This window comes from Pteropus vampyrus, unplaced genomic scaffold (genome assembly GCF_000151845.1).
Source record: "Pteropus vampyrus isolate Shadow unplaced genomic scaffold, Pvam_2.0 Scaffold471, whole genome shotgun sequence".
In the NCBI taxonomy this organism is placed as follows: domain Eukaryota; kingdom Metazoa; phylum Chordata; class Mammalia; order Chiroptera; family Pteropodidae; genus Pteropus; species Pteropus vampyrus.
Window position 1 is genome coordinate 973,194 of NW_011889252.1, and position 17,026 is coordinate 990,219.

Below are 17,026 nucleotides of genomic sequence, written 5' to 3' on the forward strand. Positions count from 1 at the left end.
TCCTCTGGATACACAGAGGGAACAAGGAACAATCTACCTACCACTTTCCCACCAGTGTCCTTTGGATCAAGCCGAGAAGTTTCTTGGATCTCAGTCTCAAAATGAGGCATGTTTAAAAGACAACTTTTTTGGTAGAGATCATTAGTTCCCCAGATATTACTTTGGAATTAAGCTAGATCTCCTTTGAGGTCTTAAATGTATAGCCTCCATTGTCAAAGCTCAAGTCCACCCCAAGTTAAGACTCAAGAGTTGAGGAATCAATCTTGGCAACCTAGATTCCAGTTTTCAGTATTTCTCCACACAGAACTTTGGAGAAACTGAAGGTCACCCTGAAATTACATAAATTCTAAAACATTTTCCTCGAGTCAAACTTTGGGGCAAGTTAGAAGAATCAACTGTTCCCTTATTTCTAAGTTTATGTTCTGAATTCCTCTGGCATAACAGACTTTTAAGAATCTGAAAGAGCTTAAGAAGCGAAGAAAAGTTAAACATCTAAATGGAACTCATGAAAATGGTCTAATCTTAGCCTTGTCCTCCTGCATTTATTTCAAAACTTTCATTAAAAAAAAAATGGCAGCAGCACCTAACCAAATTCTAGGTGGAATATTAAAGGTATCAACAGAAGAAATCTAAAAACAAGCCGAGTAAAGAATCCTTGAAGTGAGGTGTAATGCAACTTCATCACTTTATTCAAATCTTCAAAATAGTCTTTATTCTACATTTTTAGTATAAAAAAATCCACAAGTTAAGTGCACCACAGTGTAGAGAGAGACATACAACGCTGAACTTCCATAACAGTCAATGGTACAGTCAAACATCACATGTACAGAACACAAAATTTAGATGAACTGAAATTATAAAATAAAATCCAATTGCCAAAAATAAAAATCAAAATATTAAGGATCCCTGAAATATTCTTAACCCTAATGAGATTTCACTGGACTCAAGTCATTTTGTAGTGAGGTGTTCACAATGACCCCGTTAACCTAGCTTAGGAATTCTTGGGAGCCATGAGTGGCTGCATCAGACACTTGGACAATAAACGGTGACCAATTTCTGATTTGAAAACTCCCCTTAATTTGGCTTTATAGTCATCAAGCTTGTGAAATGCATCCTCCTCTTTGCCCCCACCCCCCATTTTAAACAAACTTGTCTACTGTACAGTTTACATTGCTCTCCTTTGTTCAAACAAGCTTAGTTTTTCTGGCACCAAAGCAAATTTGGGTTTGGTTCATGTATGAAAAGATAACCTATGAGGAGGGTCCAAAAGGCACCCTCCACTTTTGCCTGAGGAAATGCAAAAGCAGAAGTAATGGGGTCTGTGCTTGAGGCACAGAGGGGATTTCAGAGGATCCTTGTGAAAGACTAGTTAAAAGATGACAAGTGGGGAGAAGTGCAAGGAGAGAAGGAAATTAGTCTGACTGGCTTTCTGTCCTGCACCATTGATTCAATGGAGAGTGGCGGGAGGGAACGGAAGACTAGGGTTGAGGGTGGGATGTGGGACAAAGGATGGAAAGGAAAAGGCAGACAACTAATGCGTTTCATTTATAACAAGTAATATAAATCAAAGACATAAAGGAGATTAAAGACCAATCGGAATAATTTGGCAACTTTAATTCTTAGGAAGATCAAAGTTCCCTCCAAACCTAATTTGATGTTTTATTACTAAAAGCAAAGACCAGTATGGTACAGTATTACTCCAGAGGAATTAAAGGAAGATCCTTAGGGCTGCTTCACCCACATTCATTTTATGAATGGATACCTCCCCTACCTCAAAATGCTTTAGGGAGGTACTGCTACCATTACATGGTTCCTTATTAACTTTGAAAAGTGCCTGAAAGTTTGGGCACCAGAAAGACACCCCAACCACATGTGTCTAAACTGCAACTTCAGGTTAATATGACTAAAGCAGTTACATTGTGAGAAGTGCTGAAGGTATGTGATGTCTTTCCCGGCACAGAGGTGGCCTTGGTTCTTCACCAGATGGTGTAGCCACCATCTGAGCCACCCATGAAGAAGTTTCCCTTCCGCTGAGTTACAAGGACATTGGCTCCCTGCATGACTGCAAGCTGAGCAGCATTGGGAGGGCATCCAGGGGGTGGAGGCTGAAAAGACAAGACAAGATTGATTGGGCACAAAGCAGCTGATACAAAGGAAGTAGACACAGGTGAAACAGAGAACCTGTTAAGAAGATGGCAATGTGCTGACCAGTAGCATCTTAAGGAGCTCGCTCTGCCACCAATCTGGGTTCTAAAGCAGGTGTGTGAACCCAAAGATACGAACAGGAAAGGGAGCCTACCACTTATTCAAAGGATTCCAGCTCCAAAATAAGGCCTATGGATAGATACTGTCTGAATATGGGTAGGCCAGATCCATAGGCATTTTCAGTGATTTCCTACCCATATTCCAAAAACAGGGATGGAGTGCCAGGTCCCTGGCCCCTATACAAAGTCCCCCTATAGTTTTCAAATGACCATGAGATAACCAAAAGGCTCCACCTATTAACACCAATTCCTACCTCATCTCTAACATGTAGTGAGTAGACAGGCCTCAAGGCCTAGCAAGGACCATTTGGGCTAAATTCCCATGTACAGGGGAGCTAAGCAGGAGACATAACTAAAATCCCTAGTATCTTTCTAAAAGCTACTTAATAGAGATTTTGCATTCTTTTTTAATCATCATGGTCTCTAATAAAGTGCCATGCTGATGGCAAATATTAAGTAAATGCTATGGAATGAATAAGGAACGTTACTAGACCAGTTCACTGTACCAAAGTGAACTGAAAAAGAAGCAGGCAGGACTCCTGACAGGAAAACAAAGGCATCTGCTTAACTGAGGCCCCAGATGCTACTAGTCTGCCACAGTGCTGCCCTCTCAACCACTTTCTACCCGACTAGTGAATGTCACTGGTTGCACCAATACCAGCAACTATTATCAAAGAATGGTGAAAAGATGAATACGTAGTCACAAAAAGTTTAAATACACAAGGGATGAATTTTCTGACAAGGTCATACTCACAGGAATATTGCCAGCAGTAGCCCCAGCTCCAAATCTGGCACCTGCATCATACCCTCCGTCCACCAGCACTGTTGAACCAGGTGGGTAGATGGGGCCAACTGGATAATAAGCCATGGGGACTGTAGAACCTAAAGGTCCAACAGCCACAGACTGGGCCATGGGAAGATACAGTGAGGTGCCAGGAAATGCAGCTGACATGGTGGGGACTGTGGCAGCCCCTGGGTGTACAAAGCTCGGACGATAGAGCTAGAAGAGGCAGAAGAGAAGGTAAAATGTTACTTTATGACATTCCTATTTCAGATTTCATTCCCATTTCCTCTTTAATGAGTCAATTCTTAATTCTCATTGTGCAGAATACAATCTATGAGTTATACAAGTTGCCCTTCTACTACCACTCAATAGTGTCCTGCTATAACTAATGTTAGCCTCAAGGAATGCAAATTCATCTTCAACCTGTGTCAGATACATAAAAATAATCTTAACTCCCCAAAATTAATGAACTATATATTGTTTTAGATTATTTACATGAGCAATCTCTTGTTTGTGAACAGTAAATATGTGGAATCAGACTTAGTTAAGGACTGAAAATGTGACCCAAAAGTATTCTCAACCAGCTCAAGTCTAGTAAACTGGAAGCACCTCTGAGTAGGCAGGTGGAGCATCAGTATAGGGTGGAGCCTGAGGAAGATGCAAGGTCTGAGGGTACACTGGATTCCCAGGAGGCTGTACAGGGTAGGTTGGCTGCGTTGGATATTGACCTGGAAGACAAGAAAAAGCGCATGTTCCCTACCATGCCCAGCCACTAAAATGGGGGAGTGCCTACTGGGTAGCTGACCTAGCAGGAGCAAGCAGAAGGGGATTTGCAGACTACTCTGGATGGCCTGATTTCTGGAATCAAGAAAGTGAGCATTCTATTTGCACCCTTATCACTGAAGATGTTAGATTCTAACTGGACAGGAAAGGCGCTCTTCCCACTATTATTATACCGTTGTAAGAGGAAAGTCCAGCTGGGCCCAGGTTCCTTCCAGAATGCATGACAAGTCTGGTCACCCGTTCTTGCCCATGTTTCAAGGGTATATCCTGCCTCTGCTCTGGGTAGTCGCTACAGGCCTGGCTGTAACTCGCTAAGACCTAGCGAGTAACGATGGTTATGATTATTTACCTCACAGATGCCTGCTCAAGGTCGACTTCAAATTAAAAGAGTGAATGGTGGAAGTGAACCTTGAGACCAGACAGGGTGAAGGGGAAAGTCTTGACTTGAGAAACTGAGGTCGTGTTCTACCAGACACACTGGTACCATCACAGGACCGGGAGACGTTCTGACCGCCAGCGAAGAGAAATGGAAAGCAACCCTTCAGGCCCTGGCCCGCCCACCAGCGCCCACATCTTTTCTAGTTAAGCCCGTGGGCCTGCCTGTGGTTCCGGAGCACAACACCCCGCCTTTGCCGGCTCTCCATTGGCCTACCCAAATCCCTGCTCTAGCTCCTCATTTGCTCCTGCAGATGTCCATCATGACAAGCTCCCCCCACCCACAACTACCACCCCCCCCCAACCGCGAGCCCTCAGCTCCAAACTGCGCCACAGAGTTTAAGGGGGAAAGGGCCGGGAGGGAGCGAGTAGCCGTAGTTTGGGGATGACGAAGGCGTCTGGCGCAGCCCTCAGGACTGCAGCCGGCCGAGGAGCGCGGCGCAGCTCGCCCCAAGCTTGGCGTTGGGTGACCCTGAGCTCCAGGCCCGCTCGTTCCGGGCCAGCACTACTCCCCACAACGACCTTAGCCGTCCCCTGTCCTTGCCTTTGCTGTTCATGGTGGCTGCGGGTCCGGTTCGGCTCGGCGTCGCGGACGGTTATTTTTTTCGTCCTCTTCCTGTTCGTAGTCACTTCCGTGCCACGTGACGATTCGTCCTCCTAGCGTCACCCGATGCCCGAGTGTCGTTGCCACCGGAAATCCAGCCCCTTTGCCCGGCCTCCAGTAGCGAAAGGGAGGGCCCGCGTGATCACGCCCACTCGCGTTGGCCCCGCCCAGTAGGTCACTTCCTCCAACCCTCCCACTTCTGTCCTTCGACTGGGGAAAAACCAAAAATATACGGGTACAGTTATTACCTATAAACAGGACCTTGTCTCTCGATTGCGCTATCGGAGGCAGAACCATTAATCTATTTCCAGGAAACTTGTTCCACCTACGCGCATCAGCTCAAGGTCACCTCGACAGCCTTTCCACGAGAGGCATAGATTTCTACAAATTTCTTTACCTGATCAGCGCTCCCCAGACCTTGATCTATATCACTCGTTCCCCTCCTTCTAAACCCAACTTCAGCCTCAACTCCGTAAAGATTTATTTTGCCTATCCAACTCGCATCTATCCTCCGAATTAGACCATCGCTTGAATTTTTGCTGCCTTGTCTGTTCCACCGACAGGCTGTTGGTATTTACTTATGTGTAACTGTCTCCCTCACCAAAAGGAAGGTCCTACTGTGCTGTGCCGTCCACAAGAGCTAGCACTAAAACTGGCATACTCGTAGTACCCAAGGACTGGCGGTGGCCCTATCCTTCCTTTGGCACCTGTTATAGGTGACCTGAGGGGTGCCTTGTTTTTATTTTCTCTGTATCGCTTCGCCTCTAACTCAATTGTCCCATAAAGGCAAAGATGCCATCCTTTAGGACAGCGATTAAGTTTTTCCTTCTCCGTCTTTCATTTTAAAATATCTGCTGAGCGCTTGCTATGTGCAAGTACAGAGATAAAGCTGCACAAGACTATCCAATGTTATTTTCTCATGGAGTTTACATTATATATTGTAATAAGAATAGTATTAGAAAAGCATCTGAAAAGGAGGGATAACCCCTCAATAAACATTAGAAGGCTGATAAATATTTGCTGATTAATTAATTAAACCACGAAAAAGACTCCTACTCCAATTTAGTAATCCTTTGCCTTTGTCTCCACAGTTGTATTCCAGTTTGCAGAGCACCCTTAAAACTGCATGATTTCACGGGGTCTTCACAGGTCTTCACAACAGCCCTGTGTGGCAGGCAAGGCTTGTTTGAGCATGCTTGTTTTTCGAATGAGAGAAATGATTAAAGAGGTTTGCCCTATGTCACAAAATGAATAGGTTACAGAATCAGGTCTTGTGTCGTGGCCCTCAGGTTCCCAAGTCGGTGTTTTTGTTTTGTTGCTGGTTGTTTTTTTTTTCCCCCTTATCACTTCATACTGCCTATCATGCCTAAAATACTCTAAAAGTCCAATGTCCATGACTTTTTGCTTTTGGACTTCTTTTAGGTTTGTTCCCCTTTCAATATATTCATGTTATTAATTTGGTTCAGACTAATAATAGTATTAGAAAGCTGATGGTATTTACCTTGTATTTCTGACTGTTCTTGAAGGCAGGCACAGTGTTAGACATTCACTCATTCAGCACTTATTTGTAGAGTACTTAACCAATTCCAGGCACTGTTCTAAAACAAAACAAAGCCCTTGCTCTCCGGAAGCTTACCTTCTAGTGAAGAAGCTTGTAAAATTTTTTGACCAAAATCCACAGTAATTCACTCTAAATCATGACCCCGAATACACACACTTATAAACGTTATAACCGAAACAAAATTTTATGACCTAGTACTTATCCTTCTATGTATGATGGACTGTGGTATTTTCTATTCTCTCCTTTTTTTTTTTTTTTTCAATTCTGATTGTGATTTCACATCCCCCTAACAAGTTAGGACCCATGATTTGAAAAACACTTTTTTAATGGACTATTATCCCCAAGGCCTTTGCAATCAATAATTGGCGAGTAAATGAATGAATAAATCCTTGCAGGTCAGATCAGCAAATCTTTTTTCCTGTATCCTAACTTTTCCAAATCAGATCTTAAATTGATTTCACCCCAAAGCCCTAAACTGGAGAGGTCACTAATCCATCCCGATCCTTACCCTGTGCTCTGGGCCTCAGAAAATAAACAAGTGAAACTATGAAAGAAAACTTCCTTTATTTCTCTTTCTGAGTTCGTAGTTATGAACTCTGGAATTGTGTTGACTATAGCAGCCTATGTCAATGAGAATTTAAGAAGTGAACTCTAAATCAAGATACTAGTTCTGGTCTTCTGTCAACAACTAACTGACTTCGGTCCTCATCTATTCAGCTCTCACTTATTCTCTGCTGTATATGAATCCAATACTATGCCACTGACTTTACAAATATTATCCATTTAATGTCCATAGTAGACTGAGGGAAGGTGCAGGTAAGGGAACTGTATTTCAGAGAGGTTAAGTAGCTGAACTAAGTTACAGAGCTGCAGAGTCAGTATTTGAGCATTGTTTTAAATCTGTTTACATTGTTTTTAATCTGTTGCCCCCCTAAGGATCTCGGTTTCATCATATGCCAAAAAAAATCACACAATTCTTGTGTCACCTCCAGCTCTAAATCTAGACTCTGTTTTAGGGAAGGAAAAGAGCAAAGAAGACAGAGAGGAAGTGGGCAGAGCTGATAATCAAGTTGTAAATTCTGGTCAGGCCCTACCAGGTGTTAAGAATTCAAATATTTCTACTAAATGGTAAACAGCCATTGCCCCAAGCCTTCTCCCCAAGTACTCACCTTCTGCTCTAGCCTTCCATTAGATACCCGCACTCCCACCCAGAACCTCTCCCCCGTTTAATAATTAAAAGATTAACTCTTGACATCCAGGGAGCTTCCAGGACCTAGCTCCAGCTAAGGCAAGCTGCTTTCAGATTGATCAGTGCCCGGATGTTAGGTATTTTGCCTATCACCCTGGGACCTGGGCAAAAGGAAAGCCGAGGCAAAGCCAAATGAGATTACCAACAGAAATGGAAGGGTTGCAAGCCACTGTTTTTTCTGGCAAGTGGGATTAAGGATCAACCGGCCACTTTCTTGGACAGGAGTCAAGAGCATTTCTGTTTTTTGGTTTTTGTTTTTTCCATTTTCCTGGGTCCCCCAATGAGATGAAGATGTTAATTTAGTTCTTTATCAAACATCCTTTTTTGAATTAATTTAACAACTATTTATTGAGCACCTATTATGTGCCAGGCCCTGCAATAGGCATTAGGAAAACAATAGTGAAGAAGCAGGCTTGGTCTCTCCTCTCTGGAACTTAGTCTACCTAATGGAAGAGATAGAGAAATAAACAGATAATCATAATATAGTGTGATTAGTGCTGACACTAGGACATAATGGGGTGTTATAAGAACATATAGGTGAGGTACCTATGGTACTGTGGTCAAGGAAGTCTTCCTACTGACAGTGATGTCTGAAATGAAATCTGAAGGGTGAGTGGAAGGTAAGCAAGTGAAGAGGGTTCCTCAACGAGGGAACAGTTTATGCAAAGGCCTAGAGGTGAGAGAATTTATGGAGAGGGAAGACAGGAAAACAGTTCATCGCGGCTGGAGCATGAACTGGGGAGTAAGGACTGGGATGAAGCTGAAGAGGGAAAGAGGAGCCAGACAGTGCAGGGGGGCTTCGGAGCCCACGGAGGATCACATCTTAAGACACTGGATTCTATCCAAGGGCACTGGTTAGCCACAAAGACTTTTAGGCAGAAAAGTGACATGATCATGATTTTATTTTAGAAAATTCCCTCTGGCTACAGAATATAAAATAGATTAGAGAAGTAACAAGAGTGGAGGTGTGTCTGGGAGAACAGTCAGACTACAAATTAGTAATTTAGGTGAGTAAGGATAGTAGACTGTCCTGGGGAAGTGGCAGTAGGATAAAAAGAAGGGGTAGGGGGAATTCTAGAAATATTTAGGAGGTAGAAACAACAACAATATTGGGATTAATGTTCAGAATTGATTTACAGGACTAATGTCAGGGATGAAAGTTCTAATACAATAAAGTCCAAAAACAAATGATAAATTAGAAAAAGGTATTTGCAGTTTGTATCACAAAGGGCTAATCTCCCTGCATATAAAGAACTCCTAGAAATCAGTAAGTATATGACCAACCATTAAAAGTAGCACATGACATTTACATACAGTTCACAGAAAAGGAAATACAAATGACTTCTAAATATATGAAAAGATGTTCAGCCTCACTCTTAATAAGAAGATTAAGCAGATTGGCAAAAATCCAAACATTTGCTAACTTTTTTTTGCAGGGCTGTGGATAAGCAGGCACTTGAATTTACTGATGGTGGGAATGTAATCGGTACAACTCCAATAGGGTTACTTTGGCAATATCTATCAAAATTACAAATTACCATTCCCACTTCTAAGAATTATTTTCACAGCTGTATTTGCACTCATGAGAATCACTGTACATAAAGCGGTTCGCTGCAGTATTTCTTGTAAGAGGAAAAGCTGAGAAACATGTTCATCAATAGGGAATATGTTCTTCAATAGAGAATTGGTGAAATAAATAATCAATAATACAAATTGTACATCTATACAATTAAATAATGTGTGGCTGTAATGAAGAATGAGAAAGCTCTTCAAAATATTTTTTTAAGTGAAAAAAAAGGAAAGGTTCAGAATACTGTGCTTAGCATGATGCCCTTTGTGTAAAAGAGCAGGAAAACCAAGAATATTCATTAGTATTTGAGTAAATAAATTCTGGAAGAGCACACAGCATACCCATAAAAGTGGTTACCGGGTGGGGTTGGGAGACAGAGGTGGGAGTGAGACTTTTCACTATAGACCTTTAAAGTTAAAAAAAAAATTGAACCATGTGAATGCTTACCAATTCAAAACGTTAAAACACTGTTGGCACACTTATTAAAATGGCTAACATGAAAAACAAAATTTCAAGTATTAGAGAGAATATAGAGCTTCTAGAATTGTCATATACTGTGGGTAAGAGTGTAACACGGTACAACCACCTTGAAAACAGTGTGGCAGGGTCTTTAAAAATTAAACACATGCATACCACTCCTGTTTACCCAAGAGAAATAAAAGGATATGGGCACACAAAGACTTACACATGGATATTTTTAACAGATGTATTTGTAATAGCCCAAAACTGGAAACAATGTATATGTCCATCAACAGGTCAATGGATAAACAAATTATGGTACTGCCATACAATCAAAAGGAGTGAACTGTGGATCTATACAACAATGTGGATAATCTCAAGTATGCTGAGTGGAAGAAACCAGATTTAAAAAGAGAGTGCATACCATAAGATTTCATTTATGTAAAATCTTGGAAAATACAAACTAATCAAGTGATAAAGAGCAGATCAGTGGTTGTCTGTGTAAAGGGAAGGGACGGGGACAGAAGGGAGAGATGGACCCTGGGAAACTTTTGGGGGTGATGGATATGTTCGTTATTTGATTGCAATGATGGTTTCGTGGGTGTGTACCTATCTCAAAATTTACCAAAATGTATATTTTAAACATATGCAGTTTATCAGTTATATCTCAATAAAGGTACTTTGAAAATAATATTAGGGTGAAGAAGAAGGAAGAGCCAAGGATGATGGCTAACAAACCCTTTCAATGCGCTTGGGCAAAACAGATGCCGAAAGGAAAATCACAGCAGAACTTGGAAAGTGCTACAATAGAGATAGATAAGCTGTGCTATAAGGGCTCAGAGAACAAGGGTGCCTCTTCCTGCTGGGCCCCCCAATCCCAGTTAATTAGGCTGACTAGAGTTTTCTTATGTACTTCATTGAGCACCTGCTATGTGTTGTGCTCTTCATTTATCTGACTGGAAAAACAAAACCACCTCCTATTTCCCAGCCCAAAGAAGGAGGGTGGAGGTTTATGGAAGTATCCAATTAGGCTCTTTGAAGCAGCCTTTTTAAAGCTTTGGCTGGTCTTTGTGTAACTACAGGAACAAGAATTACAAGATACACGACTCAGAAATGGACCCTCCTTTTTTATTCCTGGAAAGGCTTTGTAAGAGAGGGACTAACACTGCTCTGCATAATAATAATAGGGCTACCTACCGCCACTGTAGCTGGACAGCCTGCTAAATCCTAGGGCAATATCGCTTCTTTTTGGGTTTTGATCAATTTTTCTCAATTTGAAATCCCAAACCAGTGACCTGAGTCACGGCATCAGAATCATTTAGTGCTTCTTAAAATTGCAAAATAATGGGGTAATACTAACACACACCAACATTCACTGATTTGGGGGCTGAGATTTCATTTTATTCTTCGAGGAGTGTATGTGTGTCTCCGTGTGTGTGTTGCCAAACATTACTTACTTTCCAAAGGGCACTTGGAAGAATAGGGTCTCATCTGCATCTCAGTCTAGCCAGGAGACTGGAAGGGGTCTGGACACGGCATGTGAGCCTCCCCTAGAAGATTCTGCTGGATGGACTGTGTGCCAAAGCTCACTGGACCATGTGCACTTTGACGCCTTTTCTCTGCTCTTTCCCTCCATCCCCACAACACTCACCTCTTCCAGACTGAATTCGTCAGACTTGGGGAAATGTACTTCTGAGGACAGCTGAGGAACCAGAGGGAGGAAGGGCCTGGGGCTTCCCAGAAGAAGTGGAGGTTTGAAGGAGGAGTTCCTAGGGAGGGAAGCAGACCTGAAGACAGGGAGCCAGGTAAGGGTTTGGAGGTCCATCCATGAAAGGCTCTGACTCTTTAATAAAGATCGAACTTCTTAGCTGTTTTTCACTTGGATCGTAGGGCAAGTTAAAACCAAAGTTTTACTGCTTTCCTCTTGCTCATTGGAATTCTCTTTACTTTTCTTTCAACTCTTCATTCAAGAACAGCCTTGAGTAGTCATGTTAGGGAGAATTCATAGCTATGCCATATTGTGAATATAGTTGTGTTTTAACCACACCATGAGTTCTAGGCTGTGGCTAGCAGCCAAGTGAGTGGCCCAGGACAGAATGAAACAAAGGGTCAAGCAGAAGACTTGGGGGACAGAAATGAGACAAACGTTGCCTCCCATTCCACTACTCTGAATATATACTAGAGAGAGGTGACCCTTAAAATGAAGGAAAGTCCTGACACTTGGGTTTCATATATATTATCGCATTTAACACTTTTAAAAACCTAGGAGTAAGTGTTACACGTATTTCACAGATGGAAAACTATGGCTTAAAGAGGTTGACTTGCCCAAGGTTACACAGCTAATAAGTGACCATGGCCAAGTCTGAACCTAGATCTGTGGCTCTGACTGGACTGTAATGTCTCCTACTTGTGGCAATGGAAGTTGACAGTCATAGCAGTTAATGGCCTGTCCGTGCACCAAAGACATTTGTTATTCTCTATGCTGTAGAACTTAGTATTACTTGATACTATCAAACTTACTTTGCTTCTGTAGTTCACAGAGATAATCAAGATATAAAAAAGAGGAAACAAAATCAATGGTTCATGGAAAACATTGTGAAATGTGTCTATCTTGGGAATGGTGGGTTTTATCATCCAGAGGACTTAGGAAGACAGAATATAAAAAACATAGAATGTGGAACAAAATTTAGGTTCTAGTCATGGTTTGCTCCTAATCAGCTGTTTGGCCTTAGACAAGTCATTTAACCCCTCTGACCTTCAGTTTTCTCATCTTGAAAATTATTCCTACCTCAGAGACTTGATGTGAAGGTCAAATCAGAAGATAAATGATAAATACATTTTGAGCTGTAGAATGCAACCTGTATATAGCTTAATGTAAGTATTAACTCTATCATATTTGCAGAAGCTGCCCTTGATTTGCAAGAAAGGACACGCTTTTTGACTACTTCCTGGGCACAATCTCTGTGGAAGCAGGAGTCAGGGGACTTTAGCCAAGTTAAGTGGATGGTGGTTGAATCTGCCAGTTTATTTCCTACTCTAAGCTTCCTTTCTCTCTTATCTACATATCTGCATGTCAGGAATAATTTTTTCCCCCTACAATGTCATTTTTTAATGGAAACTTCCAAACTCACTCAGATGGTAGAAAGGAGGGGGAAGGACAAAAGCCCACATTTCTTCAGCATTTCAATCAACAACCTCATTTTCTTCTAACGGTTGAAGTGAACTTCTTATGAATAATGGATAATGGCCTGATGAATATGCACACAGCCTATTATGCCTGTGAGCTTTGGTAAATAATTTATGAGCTAAAATGTTCCTCACCTTGTTACTGTACAAAAATTATAAAAAAAAAAACCCCACATATTTACCCTTTGAGCTGGTAGGGTGATCTGTCAGAGTGACAGCAGCCCATCAATACAGTTTTATATCATTGATAAAATTAAATTAAATATACTAAAATATATACATTTCAGAGTGGGAGGTCTGTAAAAAATGGAGCATGCAGAGCCACACTCCTTGTCACATACAAGTTTTCAAAAACTCTGGCTTCATCTTCAAATATCCCTGGATTGTTAACAGCATTCAGGGACCTTCTCCTTCATAGCCCATTCTTGTCACAAGAACTTCAATATGACCAGTCAAGATGGACAACAGCTTCCCTGTTTTATGAAAACTGGCCGTCCACAACGTTATAAAATTATAATGTTAACATTATAAAATTTAAAACACTAAGATTTTTTTTAAATCCTAAAAGCTTTCATAGAGAACGACCATACTACGCATAGGTGGGAAAAAAACTGGTTGAGAAGCACTTGCCATATTTCCTTTCCTCACAGCTGAGAGGTTTTTTCCTGCTGACCAACCGGACACCCTGCTGTATCATCTTTCAACTCACTCCCACCTGCACAAGCCTTAGTCCCTTAGCAACAGCAGTGATGTCTTTAATCTGGTGGTTGGAGAGGGGGAGGGGCAAGATGAACTGTAGAGATAAGGAAGGTGTTTGGAAAAATATGCACAGATCCTGGAGAAATTTGGTTGCTCCACAAGTTTTGAGGACATGGATCTGGGTCAATTCTCCAGCCAGGAAAGATAGGACCTCAGCAATCATCTACTTAGATTCCAAGAGTTTTCTAGGAATAAAGTATGTGCCAAGGGAGACTCTTACTGTCAACAGAGTATCCCTAATGAGCTGGGTGCTTAGAGGAGATCAGGCAAAAAAGGAAACAGAAGGCCCTGCCCCATATCTGTGGGGGTAAACCAGTATATTCTCAGGAAACAGAATGAATGGCCTATAAACAAAAAATTATATAATGAAGTTACTGGAACAACGATGTAATTAAAATGATAATATTAATTAGGACAATATTCAAGAAGGTTTCTTGGAGGAGGTAAATCTTGATAGAGTTTGCAAAGAAAGAAGGAATCCAATTAATATAGAGGTATATATGGCCAGGCTTTCCTGATCTGGGCCCTGTCTATCGTTCCAACCTCATTTTGTGCAATTCTCCCTGTCACTTGCTGTATTCCAGCCACATTGTTCAAGTCTCTTTCAGTTTCTTGAACACCAAGTTCTTTCCTGCCTCATTGCCTCTGCCATTGCCTCTGTTCCTTCTATCTCGTACTTATTCCATCTTTTAAACTTTGCCCTATATATGTATGATGTCCTCAGAGGTCTTCTCTGTCTCTCAGTGTTAATCACCTTCTTGTTTTCTTAATCATCATGTGTTTATTTTTTGTTTAATGTCTGCTTCCCCAGTAGACTATATAAATTCCAAGAGAGTAGTCTGTTTTGTTTTCCTTTGGACACTTAGCAGCCAGCCCAGTGTCTGGCACACGATAGATAATAAATATTTGTTGAATAATGTAGACTCAAAAGGCTTGGGAAGTGGGTGCGAAGGAGGAAAAGAAAATGTACTGGGCTGAGGATAGTGCTGAAGAATTTTATTTAGCATGAGAAGCAGAGGGAAGCCACTTGTGACATCTTCTCCCCACCCACCCGTGGAAATATTTATATTGTTGGATTTTTTCCGATTATAAAATATAAACTTATTCTAATAAGATTATATTGCAATATTGTATAAAAAGACTATCATACGTATTGGCGAGGATGTGGAACAACTAGAACTCTAGTGTTACTAGTAAGGTTATACATTGGTTCAAACATTTTGGAAAACTTTTTAGCAGTATCTACAAAAGTTAAACATGTAAATCAAACCTAGCAATTCCATTCCTCAGTATTTACCCAGGAAAAATAAGTGCACATATTCACCAAAAGACTTGTATAACAGGGTCCATAGAAGCTTTATTCATAAAAGACAAAAACAGGAACAGCCTAAATACTCATCAATAGTAGAATGAATAAATTGTAGTGTAATTATGCAATGGAATATATAAGCAATAAAAAAAACAAATAATGCTGCTAGATCCCACAATGTGGATGAATCTGAAAAAACATATGTTGAGTGACACAAAAGAGTACATACTGTTTGATTCCATTTATGTGAAGTTCAAAACCCAGCAAAACTAATCTATGGTGATAGAAATCAGAATAGTAGTAACTGGGAGTTTGTCAACTCTCGAGGAGTACAAGGGAGCCTTTTCGGGTATTGGAAATGCTTTGTAATCTTGTCGTGGATGGTGATTACATATATATGTAAAAATTTATCAAGGTGTACATTTAAGATCTGTGAATTTTATGCCCCAATAAAAAATTAAATAAAAAATAATATTCAAGCAATGCAGAAATGTATAGAATAGAAATTAAAGGTTTCTTTTACCCAAAGAAAACCACAATTAACATTTTGATGTATGTCTCCCCGAATCCCTTTATCATGTCCACTTCTTTCTTCACACAATCCCTGATATCCATGTCATTCAAGGAATTTTATCTATCCATGTGTAGCACAAACCAGTCACACAGCCTAAGTGTTTCTGCCTTCACATTAAGAGATTCAATAGCAATACTGTGCCCCTTCATATAACAAGCTGTAGGAAATACAAAAATGAGTTAAGTCACAACCAGTGCTGCTGAGGAATTTATAGTCTAAGGGGATGGACCACAGGGACTATTGACCAAACAAAACCCCCAAGAGCTATAATACCATGACATGTATTAGAGTTTCACAGGGCCACTAAAATGGATTCCAGCTATTGTACAAGTAATGATACCTTACAGTTGTATAGAGCTGACAATTTTCAGTGTTTTCACATACAGACTTACCATTAACTTAAGAAGTTTCAACCTTGTGAAGTACTGATGATAGATATTACTCTCATTTTATAAGTAATACAGGAGTTAAATTACTTGCCTGGACTGCTGGTGGAAGAGTTGGGATTAAAATCTAAATATTCTGACTCCTAATCCATTGGTTGCTCATAAATCTGCCACCAGGGTTATGTCCTCACCCCCAGATGCAAACGGCCAGCTGATAGGACGTGAGCTCTGCTGACCAGGCAAATTATGATGATACCAGGCTTCAAGAGGGAAGGTTCTGTGAGCAGAGCCCTGGATGTGAGCAAGCCGCATATACTTTTTCTGGAAAAGTATATAGCGATGATCTGGAGCCACCTGGTGCTGCTCCCCTCTCCTCTCTTCTCCTCCCCTGCAGCATTCTTCTACCCCTGGGCTTAAGGAACAGTCCGGGGAGGGTCGAGGGCTCCACTTCCATCCTTCTCACACTACCTTTCATTTATGCCTACCTCATCATAAGACCACCAAAACAGTGGATGGAGCAGCCTAGACTGACAGCAGGCTGTCTCAATGTTGGAATCCACTGTTTACCAAATTTACAGATCCTGCAATTCTCCCCAATTCTCCCCTCATCTCTTCTCTTCCCCTTTGTTCTTCCAACTCCTTACTCTTCCTTTTGTCAGCTGTTTCTCCGATCTGCTTTCAGTCAGCCTCTTCTTATAACCTTCCTCATTCCCTGCCTTCTTGAGCCTCTAGATAAACCCAAACCTCCTCACGTGTCATCACCACCACCAAGCCAGACGTTTTTCCTCCATCCCAGAGAACTTTTGTCTATTTTTTACATTTCCTTGTCTGCTTGGACAAGACGGCAGCCAAGCTGTCTTTGGACGACACAGCCCACAAGCGCTACTGAGGTGGCGGCGGTGGGGGCGGGGGTGGGGGGGAAGCATTCAATTCAGGACCAAAGTCCGCTCCTTGAAATGGAGTTGGGCAACAGCTGCTCCAGACATTCGACGCTGGCTGAGCGATGTCTGAGCTCCTCTTCCTTTCCCGCGGTAGAGTCCCGGCCTGGGGCTTGGGAATGGACACGAACTTGACTTTCAACGTTTAGAAAGGAAGATGACTGA

The 17,026-nt window shown here is 41.5% G+C and overlaps 1 protein-coding gene across 2 annotated transcripts; it reads right to left on the reverse strand.

Annotated features, from left to right (window-relative positions):
* Window positions 1-661: 661 nt before the first annotated feature.
* Window positions 662-5,002, reverse strand: DAZAP2 (DAZ associated protein 2). 2 transcript variants are annotated; one of them, XM_011382366.2, is made up of 4 exons: window positions 4,811-5,002; window positions 3,658-3,776; window positions 3,019-3,264; window positions 662-2,105 (listed from the first exon to the last, which is right to left on the reverse strand). In XM_011382366.2, exons 1-4 carry the CDS (start codon window positions 4,821-4,823, stop codon window positions 1,977-1,979), a joined length of 507 nt encoding a protein of 168 aa, XP_011380668.1. In that variant the 5' UTR covers window positions 4,824-5,002; the 3' UTR covers window positions 662-1,976. The 2 variants fall into 2 exon arrangements, with proteins under 2 accessions (XP_011380668.1, XP_011380669.1); XM_011382367.2 differs by having other exon boundaries at window positions 667-2,105; window positions 3,096-3,264.
* Window positions 5,003-17,026: the final 12,024 nt, after the last annotated feature.

What these genes read in the sequence shown, in the direction of transcription:
- DAZAP2 (XM_011382367.2), bottom strand. An exon ending in CTCCACCTGCCTACTCAGAG is followed by an intron (nt 3,265 to 3,657) that starts GTGCTTCCAGTT and finishes TGCCTCTTCTAG; the next exon opens with CTCTATCGTCCGAGCTTTGT. An exon ending in TGGCCCCATCTACCCACCTG is followed by an intron (nt 2,106 to 3,095) that starts GTTCAACAGTGC and finishes TTGTCTTTTCAG; the next exon opens with CCTCCACCCCCTGGATGCCC.